Source organism: Haemorhous mexicanus, chromosome 5, assembly GCF_027477595.1.
Source record: "Haemorhous mexicanus isolate bHaeMex1 chromosome 5, bHaeMex1.pri, whole genome shotgun sequence".
Lineage (NCBI taxonomy): Eukaryota > Metazoa > Chordata > Aves > Passeriformes > Fringillidae > Haemorhous > Haemorhous mexicanus.
This window is the reverse complement of record NC_082345.1, coordinates 1,985,549-2,008,870: the sequence shown is the minus strand read 5'-3', so window position 1 is coordinate 2,008,870 and position 23,322 is coordinate 1,985,549. Positions and strand designations below refer to the sequence as shown.

At 43.9% G+C, this 23,322-nt stretch overlaps 1 protein-coding gene across 2 annotated transcripts in view; it reads left to right on the top strand.

The window, feature by feature from the left end:
- Positions 1 to 223: 223 nt before the first annotated feature.
- The window catches only part of PDE3A (phosphodiesterase 3A), a 227,450-nt gene continuing 204,351 nt past the window's right edge, over positions 224 to 23,322 (top strand). Inside the window, exon 1 of one of the 2 annotated variants that reach the window (XM_059848011.1) lies at positions 224 to 623. In XM_059848011.1, coding sequence (XP_059703994.1) covers positions 303 to 623 — 321 coding nt within the window. In that variant the 5' untranslated portion in view covers positions 224 to 302. The remainder of the gene's footprint in view (positions 624 to 23,322) is intronic. The other variant, XM_059848010.1, reaches the window with a different exon arrangement.

Sequence of the window (23,322 nt, the reverse complement as noted above, 5' to 3'; positions counted from 1 at the left end):
GGGGGGAGCGGCGCTGGGGCTGGGTGCCGCCCGGCGCTGTGCCCCTCTGCCTGGCCGGCGCCTCCTCGGGCGCGGGGCGCTGCCCGGTGCGGGGCGGCGTGCGGCCGCGGGCGGCGGCGCTGCTGCTGCTGCTGCTGCTGGCCGCCTGCTGCGGGGGGGAAGCGGTGGCGCAGACGGCGCTGGCGGCGGGGGAGGAGGAGGAGGAGGAGGATCACTTGCTCTCCCTCGCCGCCACGGGGGTGGTGCTGAGCTGCCTGGCCGCCGTGACATGGCTGGTGCTGAAGCTGAGGCAGGGCGTCCTCATGCTCGCCGTGACTAGCGCGGCCAAGACCACGTCCCTCGTCGCCTTGGAGAGGGTCCCGGCGTCCTGGCGGCCCTACCTGGCCTACCTGCTGGGGCTGCTGGGCATCCTTCTGGCCGGCTACGCCGACCGGCTCTGGCCCCCGCGGCGGGCCGCCCCGCTGGCCGAGCCTCCCGCCGCCCCCCCGGCCGCGGACGAAGCCCCGGTGCTCAGGCGGCGGCGGCGGTCCAGCTCCATGATCTCCCCCGAGATGTCGGGCGGCGGCGGCAGCGGCAACAAGACCCACCGGAGGACCTCGCTGCCCTGCATTCCCCGGGAGCAGGTAGGGCAGGGGCTGCGGGGAGATGGGTCTCAAACTTTGCCGGGGGTCCCGGCAGCAGCGGAGGAGCCGCTCCGGGCCGGAGAGGCCGCGCACGGTGCGGGCTTTCCCCGGCGCTCCGCGGCGCGGACAGCCCCGGGACGCCTCGGGACGGGGCCGGGGGAAGCCGGGCTGAAGCCGGGCTCTCTGGACCAGGCTCGGGGTGTGCTTTTCCCTTACTGCTGTGGCCGGCGCTGGCTTTTCCTAAAGCTGGCAGAGGCAGGGCTGGGGTGGACGGTGCCCGCTCGGCTCTCGGAGCCGGTGGGAACCTGCCCTGAGCGCAGCCCTCGGGTTTCCCAGCATCACTTCGGAACCCCGCTGTTTCAAAGCTGTAGTTTCCTAGAAAGGTATCTCCGCCTTTTAAAACTTGCTTTAAGCTCGAAAGGGGTGTGTGTGCGTGAGCCCAGCGGCTCGTCCGCGGTGGGAGAAGTTCCTTATCGGGGCGGTAGCCGAGGCTCGTCTTTGCACTTTGCCTCCCCAAGGTTGTTCCCGTGCGTGTGATCAATAGCTCCGGCTCTGCCCTGGCTCTGGGAACCGGTGCGAGGCACACGCGATTTATCTCAACTTTGTTTCCTCTGCGAGGCTGTGATTGGAATGGCTGAGTGAGAACTTTATTACCAGAGATGCGTTCATTTCAATGCACACCTCAAAAAAACTGGAGAAAGAAGCAGTCAGGCACCGGTATCTCACTGCACAGTTGTGTAGAGCCCGGACACGGACACAAGGTGGGCTTGGTTCTGCGCTTGAAGTGTTTCTCAGTTGTTCTGAGATTTAAGATTGCCCCACAAAAATATCACTTGACACTTGGGTGTCTTGAAAGTCAGCGCAACCCCTGCTGAGCAGTGGAAAGGAAAATCTGGAGGGGAAATAAGTATCCAAGTGTGTTAAGTTTTCTTTTTCAACTAGTGTTGAAAAGGATTCTGTGCGCTGTGATCAAGTGAAGCGTGTTGTCAAACACCTAAGGTTTTCTTTCAGGCGACTTTCTAGATAAGCAGCAAAGTATTTTCCAAGTAATGGCTATATCTAACTATATGGTGTGGGTGGCTGGTTTGTTTCTGGAAATTGTTTGATTACATCCCTTTGTGGTTGGTATTGACATTTCTTAGAAGAGGGCCTGACAACCTTATATACTTGAGACTTGTTTTACAACAAACGTACTTATTTATTTAACAGTTTTGTTCAGGTAAAGTAAATATTTACCACAGACAAATACAGTGTGAAAAAGTAGAAAACTGACCGAGCTCTGACTTGAACAGGAACTGAGAGGCAACGGTGTCAGAGTAATTTGTAAGTACAGTAAGGCACGAAATTAAAGCTGTTTATGCTTACTTGGTGAAGCTAGGCGTTTCTGGTGGTTTCTTACAATAATCATTTGTAAGGTCTTAAACGTATTTCCCACTTACTTTCACACTTCCAATAAATGCAGCCTTTTAGTTAACTTCTCTAAACGTAATCATTTGGAGACAGGACTCAGTGACCATGGTCCTTGTCTTCTCTCATGGAGGGACTTCAAATCTCCTGCATGTACCAGAGGGTTGAACTGGTGATGGATAACAGCGTAGACTCCTTTTCCCTCCCTGATGGTGCATTACCTGGGGACAGTGGCCAGCTTTGCCCCGGGCAATTCCCACTTCCAGGCTGTGGAGCTGGGCTGGAGTTATCTGGCAACTGTTCCATTCACCCGCTGCAGGATTTTGGCAAATTTCTCTTTCTTTGGTTCTCACTATTAATCGATAGTGAGATCTGGTGTTGCTTGTGTCTCTGTGTGATTAGAAATGGATGATACTTTGGAGTTTGGGGAGACTTACTGTATATATTTTTTTTTTTTTTTTGGCACAGTGTGGCTGTGTGTTTGTGTACTTCTCTCTCTAAAAGCTGTTTTCTTAAATAAATGCTAGCATGAGAGAAAAATGGAAAAGCTGAAACAAAGCTGTGTAAGGACCTTGAAGAAGTGATGGGAGAAGTAGGACTCTCTTAGAGAAAACACAGTTTATGTTTATAGCAAAAAATCAGCTCCCTGTAGACTTACAGAAAGTATAGGTAAATGTTGTTCTTCTGGACAGTTTTTAAATATAACATGTTAAAAATAGACATGAGAGCTTTGAAAGAAAACCAGGCCTTCTCTTTCCCCCCTGTTTTTAAAAAACATCCCCTGAATGTTTCTGGTCTTGTTTGTACATCTGTGAGCTGCCAATAGTTTTCATCAGGAAATAGATCCACTTTATTGCTTTGAAACACGTACTTGGATTTAGTGAGTAACATTAGACAAAGTTTGAGAGATCTTTCCCATCACCTCCCGTGTAACCTTTCCTATTGCTGAGCACTTAACTGAGCTTTTATTTTTCCAAAATTTGATTCCCTTCATATCTGACTGTTTCTATTAATATGAGATTCTGCGAGAGTTGGAATTTCTGAATTTTTCTTTTTTAGTCACACACATCTCAATTTTAATCTGAATTCTTCCCTACCAGAATTTGAAGGTGAATCTATGTGGCACTGTAAAGGACAGTACCAGGAATTGCAAACTGACAAAATGGATATGGTATTAACACACCTTGTGTTAGCATCTTATCAGTTCCAAAGAGAATTTGAAAAGAAAAACTTCCATTAAAAATGCCACCCTCCAGAATTCAAATGGTACCATGATGCAACCCTCTGTTCTTGCTAAAAGTGCTCTTTCCACATCCTCAGTTGAATTCTGTGCTTTTTGTGGTTGCTTTTTGTATATGTTCTCTCTCTTTGCCAGCTTTGGCAAAGTCTTTGGATTAAAAACTTCCAGCCTGGTGTGAGTGTAGATCTCACTGAGGAGTGTGTGCCTGATCTTGCTCCCAGCTGAGTGTTGTCTCCCTGTGATTTCATCAAGGCTGGCTGAGGATGCTCAGCTCCTCGAGGGCTCACTCAGTCAGATTTGAAAGAGGATGCAGTGCAAAATTGTGAATGGATGGATAAGACATGGAATGAATGAATGAAGAAATGCCTTTTTTTCTTTTTTTTCTTTTTTTTTCAGTAAATGCAAAAGCGCCACCAAGAAGATGGCTTTAGGAGTTTTTTCTCCAGGTTTTTGCAAACATTTTATCTCTTCCTAAAAGTGCAGAGAGGAGGTTGGTGGGGGTAGGGAGGGGAGCAGCAATGTGTTCTATGTGTTGTTTTTTCCCATTAAAATACTGTAATGCCCATGTGCTCTGAGGCTTGTGCCTCTGATTGATGTGTTAATCTCAACATACAGCAGTCCAAGGGGATGATTTTGCCTTGGTGGGTAGATTGCTGCAAATTGTAGCTGGGCAAATCTAAACCATGCTGGAGACTCTTGATTTTGCTTTTGAGCTTTGCTTGTTTGTTTTGTTTAGGGCAGCTCTCAGCTACCTTGGATTTATTACAAGTATGTGTTATTTGCAGCTGCTGCAAATAGTTTGATTTGCTTTTGCAGGATTGTTTTTGTTTTTTTTTTACCTTAGTCAGAAGACTGTAGGGGTCCAGCACACAGTCTGAAGGACTTCCTGGTGCCCTAACTAGAGGGTGACACAACCCTGTGTGAGAGAAGGTGCTGAGTCCTGCTGGAGGAGCTTCTCCCATGTCCCCAGCTGCCAGGCTAGCAGCTCCACATGCAAACTCCTGCCCGTGCTCTCTGCCTCCTAAGGCACACAGGTTTTCTATCCATTTCCTTCTGTATTCCTCTTTTTCTTTGTATTTCTGTTTTCCTTATGAATTTCTGTTTTGCCCTCCTTCTGGGCAGTAGGAGAAGTAGAAAGCTCTTTCCCTTCCCGAGGGACATCTGAGGGTCTGTCACTTATTTTCTCTTGGTTTGAGACTCGTTTTATTCTGCTGCATCTTTCCCATCCCTTTTCTCCTTGTTAAGAGTTATTTTTTCAGGCTGGTAGCCTTGGTGCCAGACTCATCTGTCTTCCCTCAGCAGCAGCAGTGGTTTTTTTACTCAGTTGACTGTTTTTCATGGGGTTCTGGGTGGTAACTCTGCCTGTTCCCAGCCCTGGCCTGGGAAAGTTGTGTGCAGGACTGTCCTTATCACTGCCTGTCTGTGGAGTTGAGAAGACAATCCTGTAACAGTTCACATGGCCAAAGATATCTCTGCAGTGATAAGATCTAAGAAACAGAGGAGAAAAAGAAATATATTTGTCAGTTTTTCTTTTCTTTTTTTTTTTCCAAGGGAAAAATTAAGGCTTTATCTCTTCTCATTGTTTGACAGTGACAGCTTTGGTAGTGCCAGGAATATGTTGCTTCTTACCCTTTGCTGGTTCTTCCTCATTTTACCTTAAAAATTAGAGAAATGGACCCTCATATTATAACAAATTTTTATTAATATGGATCTTGTGCTCTGGCCTGAAAATGGGAGCGATCAGGGTGCAACATAAGAGAAATTTAAAACTTTAGAGGGGGCTGGCAGATTGAATTTAGGTACTGAACTTTGTGTCCATTAGACATGTGAGGTTTTATACACCATATACCTCCTGCTAATAAGGTTTATTGAGCTGTAATTACTCCGATAAGATTTAATGGCATTGCCATTTAGGTCACTAAAAACTAAGGAATACTGAGGAGTTATGTCATCTGGTGACTTGCTGAAACACAACCATGTAAAATATTAAAGAAGGGCTCCATGAAAAATCACCCAGGGGTTCCAGACGTAATGCTTTATTTTCTTTTGCATGGCTTCATTTACGCAAACCTGCTCCACTTGGGTTTTTTTGTTTCTCTTTCAGCCTGACAAAAATGTTAAAACTGCTGCTGAAACTCTCACCAAGGGCTTAGAATCTATTTTTATCAATTGGTTAAATCAAGAAATGTATATTATGGTATACTGGCAAAAAAAGTAAAGTACAGTAGTGACTTTCTGCTCTTTCTGCCTGAAGTGTGAAAATGCAAAGCTGAGGAACTGAAAGAAATCCTGTGTACTCTGGGTTGTCATGTTAATTAAATAAACAGCCAGAACAGTGACCCTGTGTATGAAATGTGTTTTGAGAAGCTTGTTGGGGGTTGGAGGGGAAAAACAGTGACACATGATGTTTTGGACGTTAACTGTGACATTTGTGTGAATTTCTCCTAATCTGCTGTTAGTGTTCTCGCATTCCAACTGTTCTTTGTGGGAGACTGAGGCATAGCTGTGTGTTGCAAATCGAAGGAATGGTGCTTGGGCTTTTCTTTAAAAAGTAATAATCTCTTTTCTTTAAAAAGTAATAATACAGAAATAATCTCAGCCTGGAAGTGAAAAGGTTGGCGGGGTTCTGGTGCCTGCAAACCGCAGGGCTTGGAATGGGGGTGAGCTGGCTGCATCCTAAATGATCTGAGAATGAAAAGAACACTGCTGTAATTAAAGCTCTGAGCCAGTTCTGTGATTTACCTGGGCAGTCTGATGGAAGATGTACAGCTTGAGCATATCCCTTGACAGATAAGGAAAGAACTGTACCGATTCAGATAACAAAGTGGAAGCCGTGCTTTACTTTGTGCAGGCATTTTTAATTATTTTTTTCCTCTGCTTAGTTTTGAAGAAGTTTTTTTGTGAATTACCAAACACTTTCCTCAAAGTCTCTTCTGTGTTAGTCAAGGTGTCACTCACAGAAACACCTCTCACTTGGACTATGTAGTTTTTCAGGTTTCAGGAGGAAGGTGGTGGGGTTGGTTTTTCTTTTTTTCTTTTTTTCCCTTGGTGTTGTTTTTTTTTTTTTTTTTGTTGGTCTTTTTTTTTGTTTGTGTGTGTCTGTGGGTTTTTTTTGTGTTCAAGTTGTCTCTCTCTAAGTCCTGCTGCGAGTTTTGCTTTAAGCCCTGCTGCAAGTGGTAGCATCAGTTCTTTACATTGCGAGTACTAAAAAGAAATGAAATGCAATATCTGTCTGAGTTTTAAGTTGTGGGTGGAATATCAGCTCTTTTCCTTCCGAGCTGCTTTTGGAGATTCACTGGGGCTGTGAGGAGAGGATGTGCTCTACCCCTTTGTCAAGCTTTGGCTTCTTTCATTTCTTTATTTATTCTATTTATTTTTAATGAAGGCTTTGAGCTGCTTTTGGAGATTCTCTGGGGCTGCGGGGAGAGGATGTGCTCTACCCCTTTGTCAAGCTTTGGCTTCTTTTATCTATTTATCTATTTATTTATTTATTCTGAAGGGTTTGTGCCGCTTTGCCTTCTTTTATGTATTTATGTATGTATGTATACGGGTAGCAATGTATGTATTTATTTATATACTTATTTATTTATTTATAGTGAAGGGTTTGAGCCGCTTTTCTCCTCCCTCTGTGTGGGTGCCTGTCATTGTCGTGAGTCCCTCGTGGCGGTGATGATGATGGTGATGATGATGGTGATGATGATGGTGATGAAGGCGGCTCGGTCCCTCCCGCAGCGGGCGGGCGGTGCCGGCGCTGGCGGGCGCGGCCCCCTAGAGGGCACGAGAGCCAAACCGGGCACGGAACATCGTCCACAAAATCTGTCCGTGGTCCTTAACTCAGCCCGAGCCGGATCGGCCCCGCGGCTGCCGCTCCGGCGCTGGCACAGCCCGGGCTGCTCCCCGCGGGTCCTGCCGGTGCACAACATCCTGGCTCTGTGTGAGCATTTGTACATGAAACGGGAAATGCCACCTGAAAAACAGGATGTCCCCCTGTCCTCTGCCCTGCCCAGGCCACAGCTGGAGCTGACTGTCCCATTCTGGGCTCCTCAGAGCAAGAAGGACAAGGAACTGCTGGGGAAGGTTCAGCACAGGGCTGTGAGGATGGAGCATCTCTCCTGGGGGGAAAGGGTGGGAGAGCTGGGCCTGTTTAACCTGGAGAAAAGATGATGGAGAGGGATTCTATCAGGGCACCCACGTGTCTGAAGGGTGAGTGACAAGAGCACAGGGCCAGGGCAGGGGGCACAAACTGAAACACAGCCAGCTCCACCTGAACGTGAGCAACAAGCACTGAGCACTGAACAGGCTGCCCAGAGAGGCTGGGGAACCTGCTCTGGGGAGATTCCAAACCTGCCTGGCCACCACCTGTGTCTCCTGCTCTAGGTGAGCCTGCTTCAACAGTGTGGGAATAAAAGATCTCCAGAGGTGCCTCCCAAGCCCAGCCTTTCTGTGATTCTGTGGGATGTGCTGATGGGACAAATGGTCCTTCAGTGCTGTTGAGGATGGATGGATGGATGGATGGATGGATGGATGGATGGATGGATGGATGGATGGATGGATGGATGGATGGATGGATGGATGTTTTCACAGTGCCACCTCAAGGGCTGCTGAGCAAAAGGGAAAATATGCAGCACAGGGAAGATACTGGTGGTTATGAGTTTGGTCAGTGAAATGGCAGTGTTCATTTTTGAACCTGTCAAGAAAAGGATTTTGTGTCAGCTGGTCACTGGAAATGTGCTGGTCACTGGAAATGTGCTGGTCACTGCAAATATTTTGTGTGTGGGAGGTTTGAAATTGGGTTAGTGAAGGCATGGTATGGACTGGTGCATGAAGTTTTGGTCAGACATACAGAACCATTAGGGGCCACAGGTAGCCCAAACTTCTGAGCCTCATTTAAGAAGGGTCTGAAATTGTACATAAAACCAGATCTGACTGAGGGGTATTGACTACATATTTGCCTAAAAATGAAAGAATAGAAAGGAATTTGGAAAAAACAAAACAAGCCCATCCCCAAACCTCCAAACAAACTCCCCCCAAACCTTTTATTTTATGAAGAAGTCTGATTGTGTAAGATAGAAATAGACACTGACCATGGGAAATACGTGCATGTCACAAGGTATGAATGAAGCTCTTCTAGCTCAGACCTTTGTATTTATTAGTTATTGAAGTGTATAAGTTTCTGATGCCAGACAGTTTGAGGATTGGAAAAACTGTTTTGTTTTTTTTTAATCTGATACTAGTTAGGAAAAACTTCCCAGTTGCTCACTCTGTGTGCTTTAGTGACTGCACTGCTTTATCTGGACCTGTCACTGCACAACTCTCTGTATTTTTACTGCAATTCACTACTGAAAAAAATTAGGGAGAAGATATTTATGAGCATCAATGCAGTTAAAGGCTCTCCTCCTGCCCCTGCACAAGGCTGGAAAATTACAAAACCTCCACATATCAGAAATAGCTCAGAGCATAGCTGAGGCCTCCTTGGCTAACACCCCCAATCCACCAGTGAAATATGTGTGGTTCAAGTGGTTTATTTGACTTTTGTATTTTGTAGGTTGCTGGAGCTGGCTTTGTTTTGTACTAAGATTTATGCTTTGGTTTGAATTTTAAAGTAAAATAAAATTATATTCTGCGTCATTTTGTTGTTTGTTTTTTTTTTAATGGGATTTTTGTCTGCCTAACTCTGTAGGAGTGGTGCTTTTCAAATATTCTCATGATGCTTTTTCTGATGGCTGCTGAAGTCCTGAGGCACTCCCTGCTGACAGTTTAAAAAAAGCAACCCTTCCTCTCAGACTGGTTGGTCCTCTTAGAAAGATCTCAGCTTCATTAAAAGCTGTGTGAAATACAAATATGATGATGCCTGCTGGAAAACTGTCGTTGTGTTTTGAGGATCAAGACACTGAGGGTTGCTGGGTTTATTTTTTGTTTAAAGAAGCTTCTTGTTCCTGGTTGTCTTAGAGTAAATTGTAATACTGTAGGGGATCAGTTATTACTGAACTTCAAAACTGAGCATTACTTTATCTGAGCAGCATCCTTCTGACTGATTTCTGAGTAAATCTGTCCATAAGCACAGCTGTGAAATGAATTCCAGACAGGGAAAGAATTGAGTATTTGAGGGGGGAAGGTTAATTGTTTTTTGAACTATTGCACTCCCAGCAGGTTGATGATTCCTTGCTGGCATCTCTGTGTGCTGGAGCTGCTGCCAGGCTTTAATAACTACTGCTTGACTTGTGACTCTTTATAGTTTAAAAATATTTATTCTTCTTTCTTGTTTTGCAAGTGTGTGGCAAGTTGTGCAAATTATTTGTTAGTTATTTGTAAACACTTGAGTAGTGATTTTGATCAACAAATAACCATTTATGTCTTACAAATTATACTTTCCAGTGTTAAATTACTCCTCAGCCCTGGACTACTTTGAGTCTCTTCCACTTTTGCTGTATGGTTTTAAATAAACCCATGCATGTTTGTGTTTAATGCCATAAACGAGAGGCAGAGCATTCATCTGTTTTGTTACTGATGGTACATGAAAATACTGATTCTTGGCAAATACATACACCCCAAATTCACCTTGAAATGTGGCTGTGGGGCTGCAGAGGCTGGAGTGGGGCTGTGTGCTGCAGAAGCAGCCTCAGGAGCCTTTCTGTTTGCTCCTGAGCAGCAGAGGCTGAGGGCTGTGAAAGCCACGTCCAAGCAAGTTTTACTCCACTTTGTGGGCAGAAATCCAGCTATGCTCTCCCAAGCTTTCTGTGCCTGCAGAGTAAAACTTGTGAAACCTTGTCTGTGCTCGAGTATTGACTCTCAGTTGAGATGACAGCAGTGGAAAGCTGCAGAGCTGTGTGGGAAAGTGCAGATTAAAAAGGGCTGCACAGCCCTATGTACTGCATACCCTTGCCTCTGTGAAGGCAGTTTCAAGTGCTTTTGAGAGTATTTTTTCTTTTCTTCTTGTTTTCTTTCTTCTCTTTCCCTTCCTGGCTTCTCTTCCCCTTTTCTCCTTTTCTTTCTTTCCTGTTGATGCCTGTTTGAGCTCACCAGCTGACACATCTAACTGGGATTTCCTTGCAGAGTAGACTCTGCTGCTTCATTTCCTCTACAAACCCACCCCTCAATGCAGCTACCACTATTTCTGTATCAGTAATGCTGAAGTCCTTCCCCCAAAACTCACTTTTGAAAGGCAAAAACCTGTTGGATGCTGCACTGAATTCTCTGGTGCATTTCTCTTCAGCTGTACTGGGGGTGCTAACCATAGGCTACCCTTGGCAAAGTCTGATCCCTGTATTTTGTGTTGATAAGGATGTGTTTGGGTGCATCTATAATTGCAAGATAACTGGGAAAATATGTTTCATGTGGCTGGAGTTGGAATCTGTCACTGGGATTGTTCCAGGAATGCTTGTGCTGAAATGCAGTCTGCCTCTTGTGAGGCAATGGATACCCTCACCTTCTCACTCAGTGATATTTAAAAATTCATGTTGAACAACTAAAGGTTTGTTAAAAATGCTGTTTTTCTTAAATTCTCTTTGTAAAGGGTAGTAATCATCTCCTCCTGCCTCTGCTGCTTTCAGCCCTCCCAGGGTAACAGGGTGATCCTTCCAGTTCAGTCCTTAGTGCAGAAGGAGCTGTGTTCACATCCTAAAATCCCAAGAGAGCTTCTTACTTTATTTTTTTTAACAGCTAACGATTCTTTTTCTTATTTTAAAGAAAGAAATTCAAAGCTAACATTTGTTGTGCTGCTGAAAATGTCACCTGACACCTTGGAGAATGTTGTTATAGATGTGTGCACACACATATAGACATGTAGGTATATGTTCATATATCTAGGTATATACACAATTGGTATTGTGCAGTTGAGAGGGATGGAATTCTTTGCTTGACTGACAGCCTGAGTTACAAATGACAGGGTTCTTTCTGGAGATTAAATCATATTTCCTGATGTTTCCACAGGCAGGCTTGTTTATTAATATGCCAGCTTTACTGACTATGTCTTGACTTGTGACTCTTTATAGTTTAAATGTTTCTTCTTCTTTCTTGATTTGCAAATGTGTGCCAAGTTGTGCAATTATTTTAAACACCTGAGTAGTGATTTTGATCAACAAATAACCATTTATGTCTTACAAGTGATACTTCCCAGTGTTAAACTTGGAGATTGGTGCCACAAGTCTGTTCTAGAGGTGAGAGCCATAAAGGTGCTTCCCAGGGTGTCCCTGGGCTGGCTTTACCTGGGATGTGGAGCATGGGGCTGGCTGGGCAGGAGGAGCTGTGCAGGTCCCAGTGCAGCCTGAACTGCAGCCACTCCTGGGGCACAAAGAAGGGTTTGTTTGTAGGCACAGAGTCAGGGGTGGTTGGGGTGGGGCTGTGCCCAACCATCCCCAATTGGCTCCAGGTGTGCAGGACAGGTGAGCAGCATTGCAGGGAAGGAGCCCTGGAGTGCCCAGGGGCACTGCCCAAGCCCAGAGGGCACAGAGGGCACACAGGGGCACTGCAGCAGCAGCAGGGCATCAAAGGCTGGGCTGGGGGACAAGGAGGGCAGAAGCTGCAGCCTGCTGAGTGGAGTGGTGGTACTGTGTGTGGGGTGAAGCCTTCTGATGAGGTAAGGTGTTGCTTTGTTTGGTTGAAGCCTTCTGAAGCTCTGTGGTGACACTCTGTGTATTATGGCCATCTCAGCTGTGACACGTGCTGTGACAGTCGTTCAGTGTGGAGCTCTCACTGTATGACAAGAGCAGTTGAAATAAATAGGTGACTTGTATTTTCACAGGTAAGCATGATGAGCTTTACCTGGTAAAACTCTCTTAGGTGTAGTGGATATGTTGTTGCTGCTGCGTACCTGTTCTCTGGGAAGCTGTGGACTATTTATATTATTTTATATTTGTTATTTATTAAAACAGTTCCCTGAAATTTGCTGCGTTTCTGTTGATTCTGAATTCTGTAGCAGCTGAAATGTTTCAAGATAATTCATATGCCATTAACTGAGGGTTTGTTTTATTTTAAGACCAGCTTAATGTGTCTGCAAGTGCCATTCTTAAATGCAGTCCTAATTGTCTACTGATTACCCAAACCTGCGAATGAATAAACATTTTCTATTAAAGGATTTAATGCTGTACATCATGTGAGGGATGGAACTGCGTGGATGGTTTGGAAGCTAAAAGGGGGATAAGGGTGGAAAGGGAACCTGAACCTGCTGAGAGTTGCAGAGCATTCATCTTTCCTGTGACTTGTGGAGAAGCAGAACGCCTTTAGGAGCAGGCAGGTGTGTCTGTAGGTGTGAACAGTCTCATCATTCTCGGCAGCATGGGCTCTGTTTGTGCCTCATTACAGAGACCTCAGTAAGAAATCTGCTCAGTGACAAAGAAATACTGTCTGTGCTTTATTGGGACTGCCAAGTGACTTCTGGGCCATGGAATCCAGGTGGTGACCCCTGCTAAGCCTGCTGTGCTTGTGTCAAGCAGGGTCACAGAGGAGCACGGGGTAGCAGTGCCACAATGAGATGGACTGGGGTGCCAGCACTCAGTCACATATTCCAGCTTCAGTTCCTCTCCAGGATCCAAGCCTGTCGTTTCCTCTTGGCCAGGCACCTTTGGAATCAGGGCCAGCTCAGAGGAAATCCGAGGAACTGGGGCTTAGCTGAAACTGAGGACATCTAAAGCTGCTTTTCTGGATGCATCTGCTGTGGTGAGACAGAGAGATGGCAAACACAAATGCTTCTTGGAGAGCTCCTGAGCATTTTTAAGTGAAGCAGTAAAGACAGATTGTCTATCCCCTTCCTCTCAAAGCCATCCAATCTTTATTTCAGCTTTCTCTTCTGCTGTGTGTGGTGTATAAATCTAATCCTGAAATGTGTGATGTTCTTATTCAGAGCTGATGGATAGGATGAACTTCTGATAATAGTGACTGAGGCACAGTTTCAATGGTTTTTATTCCAACCTTTTAGCTGCCATCATCCTCAGATCTAGAATGTTCTTTTCCTTTTGCATTATGCATAGATGAAAAAGAAGCTCCTTAAGATGAACCTTAAGACTTCCTGACTGTGATCTGCCACTTGAGCAGACTTTTTGAAAACCCCAAATTTTAAATTCTGGATATTTATCATATTGGCATGCCTGGACATGGTGTCATGTTTAGACCTTTGGATTTTATTTTTGTTTTGTAAGCTGCAATTTGTCTGTGTTTAAAAAATGGTAAAATTCTTTCAGCTGCAATAATATGTGCTTATTTCATGTTCTGATCTGCTTTATATATTGTCTTTTCTCAAATGGAAATGGTAACATGATGCTGAGAAAAACATTGATTTTTAAGCTGAAGTCACTGTATTGCAAAATTTACTGATAGGCACTTAAAAAACCCCAGCCCCAAAAATCCTGAGATGTGATGAAACAGCTTCCTTTGCTGTCATTCAGTGCACTCATGAGAACTTGGCCTGGGGGGCTCTGGCTCTTTTATTCAGTTAAGGTTTTTAGGACTGAGATGAAAGTAACAATCAGATTGTCTTAATCATTTATAATAGCAGGTTAAGGAGATGAGAACTTTAGGGAGAAACTTGATAGCCCAGGGAGTATCTTTGCTGTGATCTTAATGCATTGCTATCTAAAGCAGTGAGTCAGTGCTTGTAAGCATAATTATGTCATACACTGTCTTTTGGATGCTTGGATCTGCAAGTGCAGATGGTTTTAATGAAATTTTAGCTATCTAACTTCTTAGCTGTATGCAGGTTTGTTTTCTTTTTCCATGTGTTTATTTAATAAAAAGCAAACTTAAAAGAAAGGTCATGGTATTGATGGCTACATGCTTTGAGTTAACAGCTTCCTTTGTGCCACTCTTCTGAATGGTCAAAAGGATTTTCTTCATCTAGGAATATTTACATCAATGAGCTGATTTTTCCTGCCTCATTTCCTATCTTCTAGTCCAGCAAATCTGATCCCCCTTTCCTCTCTTATGAAAGACAGGCCAAACAACACAAGGATGGGCTTTGGGCACTTGATTCTGCTTCTGCCTGTTAGGAAAAAAGAATTAGATGTGTTTGATGCTTGTCTGTGAGTGACCACCCGAGAATTAGTGCAGTTTTGTCTGGTGAGATTTCTTTTCCTCTGGCTCATCTTTCCCTTCAACCAGCATCATCTGGTGATTTTTCTTCTGTTTCTTTGCTTTTGGTTTTGATTTTTTTTTTTTAGGTGTGTGTATGTTTGAACCAGAGAGATGCACCCATGGGTGTCAGTCTGTGGAAGTGCTACCTCTGATTTTAAGGGATGACAGAGTTACCTGGCTCTAAATGCAGAAGCTTGAATGCAAAAACTCACTGATGCCTTGGGGGCAATTTCCATACATCAAAGGCAGGTTTGCTTTGGTCACAGGATGTGAAATGAGCATGGGAAGGCAGTTTCAGATGAGCACAGGTCAAATTTCCCACTGTGTGTGAAGTCTGCCCTAAGAATGTGTATGAACTGCAGAAAGATGCTCACTGCTTTTTCATTTAACACCAAATCAAGAAATGCATTTAGGTGATTACTGCTGTTATTTCACCTCCCCCCTCTTAATCCTGATGCTGGATATATTAATTGTTTAATCCTTTATCCCTCCATAGGGTTCTGGTGGCCTTTCACCTTCTGGGTCTGTTTGTTCTGAGCCATGGCTGGTGTGGCTCGGGTGACATCACAAACATTTGTGTTGGCAGTCCTTCCTCCTGGAGGGCTCTGAAGTCTGACAGTGGTGAGGATGACTAAGTAGAGACAGATTTATGTGGAAATCTTATTAATACCCATAAAAGAGGGAATGAAGGCATAAGAAATTTGGCTCCAAAAAACCAACCAAAAAATGCTCTGTTCTTAGAAACATTTGGCATAGCTCCATCATGCCTTTTGTGGGAACTGGTTCTTTGTCTGGCCTAATCTAGACTTCTTTTTTTCTTTTTTTTTTTTTTTTTCAGAAGATTACTGAAGACTTCCACTTTTCCCAAACTTTCTCACAGTAGAAAAAAAATTAATTTTCACTTTGGTAATGCACAAATCAGTGAATTATTTCAAAGATAATGAAACACAGATGTCTCCCCTTGTTTCTCAGCAAAGATTTAATGGTAGCCTTGCTGTGAAATCTTTCACTGCCTCCAAACGTCCATAGATGTAACATGGTGCTCATAATCAAAGTGGTTTACTAAGAAGGGGAAATAATTTTTCACTTACAGTATGTTAAGGCTGGAAAGGAGCTGTATCAGAGATGTGAAATCATAATTCAGTTCCTTTCATAACATGTTTGATACCAGCCTTGAGAGAGGAGTTTCTGATGCTCAGTGTGTGCCAAGGCTCTTGTCTGTGCAGTAGGATTTTCTGCCTAGAAAACCCATCTTCATTTATGGCATAATCCATAGTATACACAGAAGTGTTTCATAAATAAAATTACCTTTATGTGCTCATTGCATGTGAGTAGAGCTTTTTGTCCTGGGAATAATTTCCAATATATTGAATTTCCAATATGTTGAATCTGTAATTGAAAAAAGTTCTGGTTTGCTTTTAGCTCTTACTGTGATGACCCAGGCATTTGGTTCATTGGGATGTTGTGTTTTAGATCTTTAACTGATCCATGCACGTGTCTTGTGCTTTTTCCATGTGTGTGTTATTTTTCCCAGCAAGCATGATATTCCGAGCTCACTCCTGATGTGACCACACACTGCTTTGAAATAGGAAGCAATAAATTAGCCTTTAGGGCTGCCTTATGAGCCAGACCTTATTCTTTATTTGTTTACCTCTGCTTTTTGGATGTGTGCAGTTTTTAGGCCTGCTGTTAGCACTGCTACCAAAATTATTAGTGTTTCAGGAGATCAAAGCAGCAATGAAACAAAGAAGAAAATAGGAAAAAATTCTTAGAAAAAAGATGATTTATATCTCCTTATGTTTTCCAAGGTAAAAATCTTCACCATGAGCTGTTGCTTACATCCTGGAGAGACAGCTCACCTCCACTGTTCTTAGGTTGTCCCTCATCTGGAGGCAGTGGAAAGAATTTTGCATAGAGGGAATTGATATCCTGCAAATGGCTTTTTGGTCAGGAAGGGAAATTGCTGTCTTGGATTTGAATCCCAGGCTGTGCCCCTGTGATGATAGCAGCGTGCTCCTCAGGTTCCTGAGATGGAATAGTTCTTCTTTTAAGTCTTGGTAAGGTTTCAGAGCTTCTATCCTCACCAGTGCTCTATTTCTGCTCCTGAACTTTTTTGTTATTTGTGAGAGCAGTAGTGCTGCAAGAAAACATTTCCTCAGGCCAGCAGGTTTTATGTGGCTTTGTCAGGTGCTTCCACACAGAGCTGCCAGCACTGAAGTCTTTTATTTCTTTGGTGTTTGAACAATTCAGTAGCCCCTCTGCTAATCTTGCTTAGCATTTGTACTGGTCTTCTTACTTTTAGGCCACCCTGCAGACTACTGCCTTGGCCTTCTGAGGTGTCATGTATTCAATTTGTGCTGAGCTGGATGGGCACTAAGGGCATTTGGCATCTCCCAGGAATGAATATGTGACAGATTAATCCTGTGTTGACTTTTATATTAAAGAGTGTTGTGGGAGAGCCACAGAAATCACTGTTATCCTTGCTTGGGTCAGAGACATGCACTGAAATTGTTAGCTCTGACCTGCTGCCTTCTGAGTTAGGCTTGTCCTGGGTCTCTGTGGGATTCTTGGAAGTTGAGAGGGAGGGAAAGTGAGAGCTTTTTGTCTTGGGTGTAATATATCTTGTTGGCCTTTCTTGAGGTAAATGAAATAGTCAGGAGAGGTGAATTAGCTCCATGTTCTTCTGTCCCTTCTTCTTCTAACCTGAGACCAGCTGGCTTGGGCTGCTGCAAAATCCAGGGGCTGATGTGGTTGGATACAATTCCCTTTGAAGGGAAGTGTGGTTCTCAGTGTTCCCTTTTTTGCCATCACATCCAGTCTTGGCTGGATGAAGCCTGGAAGTCCAGAGTTCCCCTGGAATTCTTCTCTTCCTTTATAGCTCCTCCCTGCTTTTTATAAGCAAACAACATTCTGTGAGAGGCCTAGAGGGTGGAAATGGCTATGAACAAAACCCATATATTTTCTGATATGTCAGAAGATATGAGAAAAGAATAGGGTGCTCCATGTCTGCTGGTAGCTGATTTCTTTTCATCCCATTTATTTTGTAGAAGAAAAAAGCTTGGTTGGGTACTGGGGAAAACTTTTTTGTGAACAGTAGTAGTAAAGTTCTGCAACAAACTATGTAGGGAAATTTGATCTGTGCACATGGAGGGTTCTTTCAGAACAGTGTTTTAGATATTTTTCCAAGTGGGTCTAGATGCTTCTTCTTAGAGAAAACCATAGTTGATGCTTAAAATTTTTCCTGTTTTGTAGAGGAAAAAAGCTTGGTTGGATATTGGGGAAAACTTTTTTGTGAGTAGTAGTAAGGTTCTGCAACAAGCTATGTAGGGTAATGTAATCTCTGTACATGGAGGGTTCTTTCAGAATAGTGTTTTAGGTATTTTTCCAAGTGGGTCTAGATGATTGTTCTTGGAGAAAACCATAGTTGTTGCTGCCAGTTTTTCCTGCATCTGCATGTGCCCCCCGTGCTGGCCACACTCCCTGTGCAGTGCCAGTTGTTCTGTTTGGTGCAGACCCAACCAAAGCCCCGTTTATGTTCCAGTCAGTGCCCAAAGTGAAGTGTTAATCCCACTCCAGAGCCCAGGTGCTTGCCCTTAGAGGGGATTACTGAAGACCAGATCACATTTTTTGTGTCTCTTCTGCTGTTGCCCTTCTCTGATTCAGGAGGTGCTGTGTTATTTAGTTTGTATTGCCAAGTCATGATTGGTGGCAGGCTCTTTTTATCCCCCCTCTTTTCTTCCCTGCAAATGATAATGTTCAAGTTCCAGGTAGGCTCCTAATTGCTCTTCATTTTGGCCTGGCTCCAAGCTGATTTATCAAGTCCACTTGTTAACTTAATGCTTTTATGGCTGCCAAGAGAGTGCTACATGGCCTAAGTGAGCTGGAGTGGCTGGGATTTGTTAGACTTTGTGTGCAGGGAGGTTTCCTAGCAGCCAGATAAGGGACAGCAGCACCCTGTCACCCTGGCTCACGTGAGGGAGCAGCACTGGGCTCGGGAGAGAGCTCCTGTGGGAGGGAGAGCTTTGGGATGGGTGTGTGTAGGGTACAGCACGTTCTGTGCCTCGTGCCCTGTCAGAGCCCAGGACATTCCTCTGGCTGCCCTGGGTGATTCCAGACCCTGGCAAGGGGCTCAGAGACCTTGGCACAGAGTCAGAGACACCTGTGCCTTTGATTTTAGCCCATGGAAACAATTCCCAACTTTGTGTGAGGAGTTACAAGCCACAGGAGTTTGAGTAGAATGACAGTGAATTTATCACAGGTGAAAAAGTAGAATTTTGGGGATTTAGAATGGGGGTTCAGGAGGCAAGATGGAGGAATCCGGGCATGTTCTGTCTTTCTCCTTCTTGTCCTCCATCTTCTGGGTGATGGTGGCACTTCTGGATTGGTTTAGAGTAGAGACAGACTGTCTAACATAGGTAACAGGTATTGGGAAATTATTGTGAATAAAGTACACACAGTTTTTAGTATGAAAAGCCAACACCACCCCAAGGGCAGGGACTGTGCCACAGCCTGACCTGCCAGACAGACTTCAGCAGGACAGAAAGACAATGTATTGGATAAGGGAAAACAACCTTAAAATCCAGAGCTGAGGAATCCTGACTTCTTCTTCGAGCACAGGGCTGAGAAAAAAGACCTTCAATACCTTGGGAGCCATTCCAGCAGCTCAGAACCTGAGATATGCCCTGCTGCCCAGCTGAGTAGTTCTCATCTGCTTGGGTTTTAATGCTTCCTGTCACTCCATGTTGGTTTGCTGTTGGTTTATTTATTTATTTTTAATTGTCATTTTGCTCTGAACTAACTGGATTGCTGTTTAAAATCTCAGCATGGCAGCTGTAAAATTGCCTAATCGACTGCAGGATATAATCTTTGCTAGGGGAGACCTTTGAATGCACTGACTGTCAGCAGGAATAGGTCAGATGTCTCCAGGTGACTTTGTGGGAAGGGAGCCTTGTTTTCAAAACTCTTTCTACCCTGCTTTGTTAAGGACTAAGGAACTGGTTAGTGGGACCTGTCATAAAAGTTCTCTTTTATGGCTGTGCTAAATCCTCTTAAAGAAAGCAAACAACTCTCTCATTAATGCTGCTCTGCTCAGCATAGAAATAAAGCAGCTGTTGTGACTGTCAGAGGCTTTAAGAAAGACTTGAAATTGGAAAGAATTTCCACTTGATCAGTTGATGAAACTCAGTGGGCTATGGCAGTGCATTCTTATCTCCATTTTCTCCTTGGAGTCTGAGAAATATGTTGAATTTGGGCCTGAGAACAAGTTCAGAGTTGCATTTTAAGGGGGTAGGTGACACCTGGGGGAGATAAGCTGCAACAAGAACTAAGATTTTCATAGTTTTCCTGTAAGTCAAATGATTAAAAATATGTGAGGTTTGGTGTATCAAACTTGAAGAATAAATCCCTTCCTTCCTATGCTGGATTCCAGCATTCAGCAGTGGAAATATTGAAGAATGTTAGTTGGAACTGATGCTGACCATATTGGTGGCCTAAAATACTTGGTTAAAACTACTTCCAGAGCCTTTTATAGCTTTGAAACTGCAGAACTGAATAGCTCTGAATTATACTAAAGCTTCTTCAGATGTCTTACCTTCTTTCTCTTGAAGTGGGGAAGCAGAAAAGAAAAACAAAAAACAACAGAATCAAATAAAAAATGCTTTTTTGTTCTGGCATTTTCACTTAGGAGCCTGCAGTGGGTGCAGGCAATGCTTGAGTTACCTCCTCATCATCTCTGTGTTTCTGCAAGTGTGGGGCTTTGTCAAGTGTGGGACATCCCTGGGATCCTGGGCTCACCTGGGGGAGAGCAGGATCACCCTCTGAGCTCAGCAGTGCGAGTGCAAATGACACATTTCAGGAGCAGAACAATGTCACAAAGGGAACTTGATTGCAAACCACAAGTGTTTATGTATAGAATAAGTACATATGAGTGGTTTTAATTGATGTGTGGGTACATGCAGGCCTATTAATAGATGGAAAAGAGGAAATAAAGCACCACAGCTGTGATTTATCAAGATTGACGTGAAAGCAAATATTATTTTAGTAATCAGAGGAAATTCTTTGTAAAGCTTGTACAAGAAAGGTATTTAACCCACCTCAACGATTTCCTGCCCAGCTACATCCAAGGAAAATCAGACAGACTTCTTCCCCCGCCTCCCACAAAGGGTCACTTGAAAAATTATTGTTTCTCCCCTCCTCCATTTCTCTTCATGTTGGGCTTTTTGTTTGCTTCAGATGCTTTTCTTTTTCTCTTGTCAAATGCTTCTTTAAGGGATTTTTTACCTGGCATGTAAAACCACGTCTAAAAGTGCAGCTGTGGGGTGGGGAAAGGATTCAGTTTTGTGTTTAACTGTAAGAAGTGCTGAAGCTGAAGGCCATTGATGTTCCCTCAATGTCAAGCTGGGAAAATTTGGTGTTCCTGCCTGGTGTGCTCCATTGGATGGAGAGGGAGGAGGAGGTGCCCCTCAGTCTGGTTTGGCCACAGAATCATAGAATGGTTTGGATTGGAAGGGACCTAAAGATCATCCAGTTCCAATCCCATTACCATGGGCAGGGACACCTTCCACTATCCCAGCTTGTTCAGAGCCCATCCAAGCTGGCCTGGAACCCTTCCAGAAATGGGGAATCTGCAGCCTCTTTAGGGAACCTGTTCAGTGCCTCACCACCAATTTTTGGGAGAAGTCACAGCTTTTGTGCAGCTGCTCGAAGGAGGCAGAAGGAATTGCCTTGCCCTGTCTGTATCACAACTGTTTCCAGCTCTCAAACATCTGAAATCCTAACAACATCTTGGGAGAACAATGGTCAAGCACCATGAGGAACCAGAGACAGGGAGATAAGTGGTTTAGGTGAAAGAATCTGGAAATGCTTGGTGAACCCAGGGGTTGAGTTTGTCTCTTAAAATGTTGCAGGTCCATCTTGCCAAACTTCATCTGCCTGAGGGCAGCACTTCACTTAACACTGGGAATCCTTAAACCTCTCTAGCATTCAATTATTTTTGTCTTTGTTTTTAGAAAGGATTTTTTTGAACTCTGTTCAATACCACTCCTGCTTCGGTTGCCTGTCAAAAATGCAGCCAAAAACCTTTTTGAGGTGGAAATTAAAAGAAAAACAGAAGAGATAATAAAAAAAGGAAAATGCTACTTAATTGGATGCTGTGCTTTCTGCTACCCAGAGAAGTTTCCCATTTCTCATTGGCAAAAAGACTTTGAATGCCTTGTGCTCATAAGTCTTCCCTCTCGATGTGTATCTCAAACCACAAACACACCATTTGTCTGCAGGGAATTATATTAATAATTTGAAGAGTGACTAGAAATAAAAACAAATCTGGTTAACATCATCCATGACCTGACTTGATTAAAAATAATTTCTCCTTTGAAAAACTATTCCAAATGCTGTTTCTGAATGAAAGTTTAGGTAGTAACAGTGGCTGATAATACAGGACAGAAAAGGATTTGCAAGAAGCATAACCTTGAGCTCCCTTCTAGCCTGTACTGAGCACATAGATTGGAAAAGAATGATAGATGAGGACTAAATAAAGGATTTCTGGCTGTGGCTTTTCATATTTTTCTTCTGTGATCTTAATACTTAATGATGAGATTTATGTTTTCAAACATGGCTTTATCTTCTAAATATATTGTAGAAGGTTAAATTGTGGAGGGAAGGGGAAAAAGTGAGGGACTGTTTCTGCAGTGTTGAAATGCAGCTTTAGCATTTCAGGAGCCAGAGGTTTCTGCAGGAGTTTGTGCTTGAGGGGCATTTTCTGCTGTGCCACAGGTGATCTGGTCGGGTGGGGAGCCCAAGGCATTTCTTTGAGTAATTGAAAGCACATTTCAGAGGCGTGGTGCTGCTGGGCCCCTGGTTTGATATCCAGCTATCTGTGCAGTTACATGCCCAGTACTGCTGCATCACTCCGTGCCCCACCATCCACCCTGGGAAGATGTGTGCTGACTGCACTGCTGCAAGAAACAGCAGAGGGATTTCAGGGTGCATTTCTCCCAGAAAGACTGAACAAGTTGTCTTGGTGTCTGCTTTAGCTTGTCTCAGGTTATCAGGTCAGGCACAGCTGCTGTCTGTCGTGGCAGTGTTACCTGCTGGCACTCTCACCCTTCCCTGCAGGAAGGAAATGCCTGTGGGCTTGCTCAAGGCAGAGGTGCTGCAGATGTGCCTGGGGCTGTCACAGAACAGCTCCAGTTGCCTTTTCCTGAGCTGTGTGGCTGAGCTGCTGCCGTTCCCACCGTTCCCAAAGGATTTAGCAGCTTGGTGTGTGGGTGCTCTGCTCCTCTGGGGTGGGTGGAAGCAGGAATCTCTGCACAAGCAGTGACTGTGGCTGCAGAGGTAACACCTAATTCAGTCACCTCAGTTCACTTCGAAGCACATGGTAAATAAATTTCATGAAATTACTAGATTTTACCCAAAACATTGCATACAAAGAAGTGTTTTATATTCCAGATGTTTTTAATTGCCTCTATATTTATAAATGTGACATTTAATCAAAGTAATTCTGAATAGATTTTTTGACCAAAACTGAAATTTATTTGGAATGTTTGCACTGGGGAAAGTACTAGTACAACTTTATACTGCTTGATAGAAATTATTTATTTCAAGAACATTTTATGAGCATATTACTAGATTTTTACAGAGTTGAAAAGGAAGAGGAATAAAGTAGCAATGCAAGGAGGCCAACAAAAGAGTTGAAATTGATAAAGAAAGCTAGTCTGTATCCTGAATTAATCTGTGTTGCTCAAAGAACAAGTGATTTGTAGTTCATGTTTATAAGAACTTCAGCATTACTTATTTCATTCAGTTTCTTTGAGATGCAAAAATCAAGCAGCTTCTTTTTTTCCCCCTGCTGGGAGATTGCAAGAGATTCATTAACTCCCATCAGAGATGCATTACTGCTGGTCTTTCTGCCTTGTATTTAAAAATTAAGAATTAGAGCCTAATTTCCTAATTGAAAAAGGGATTTGTGTGATTTCAGTGTCTGCACCTTCT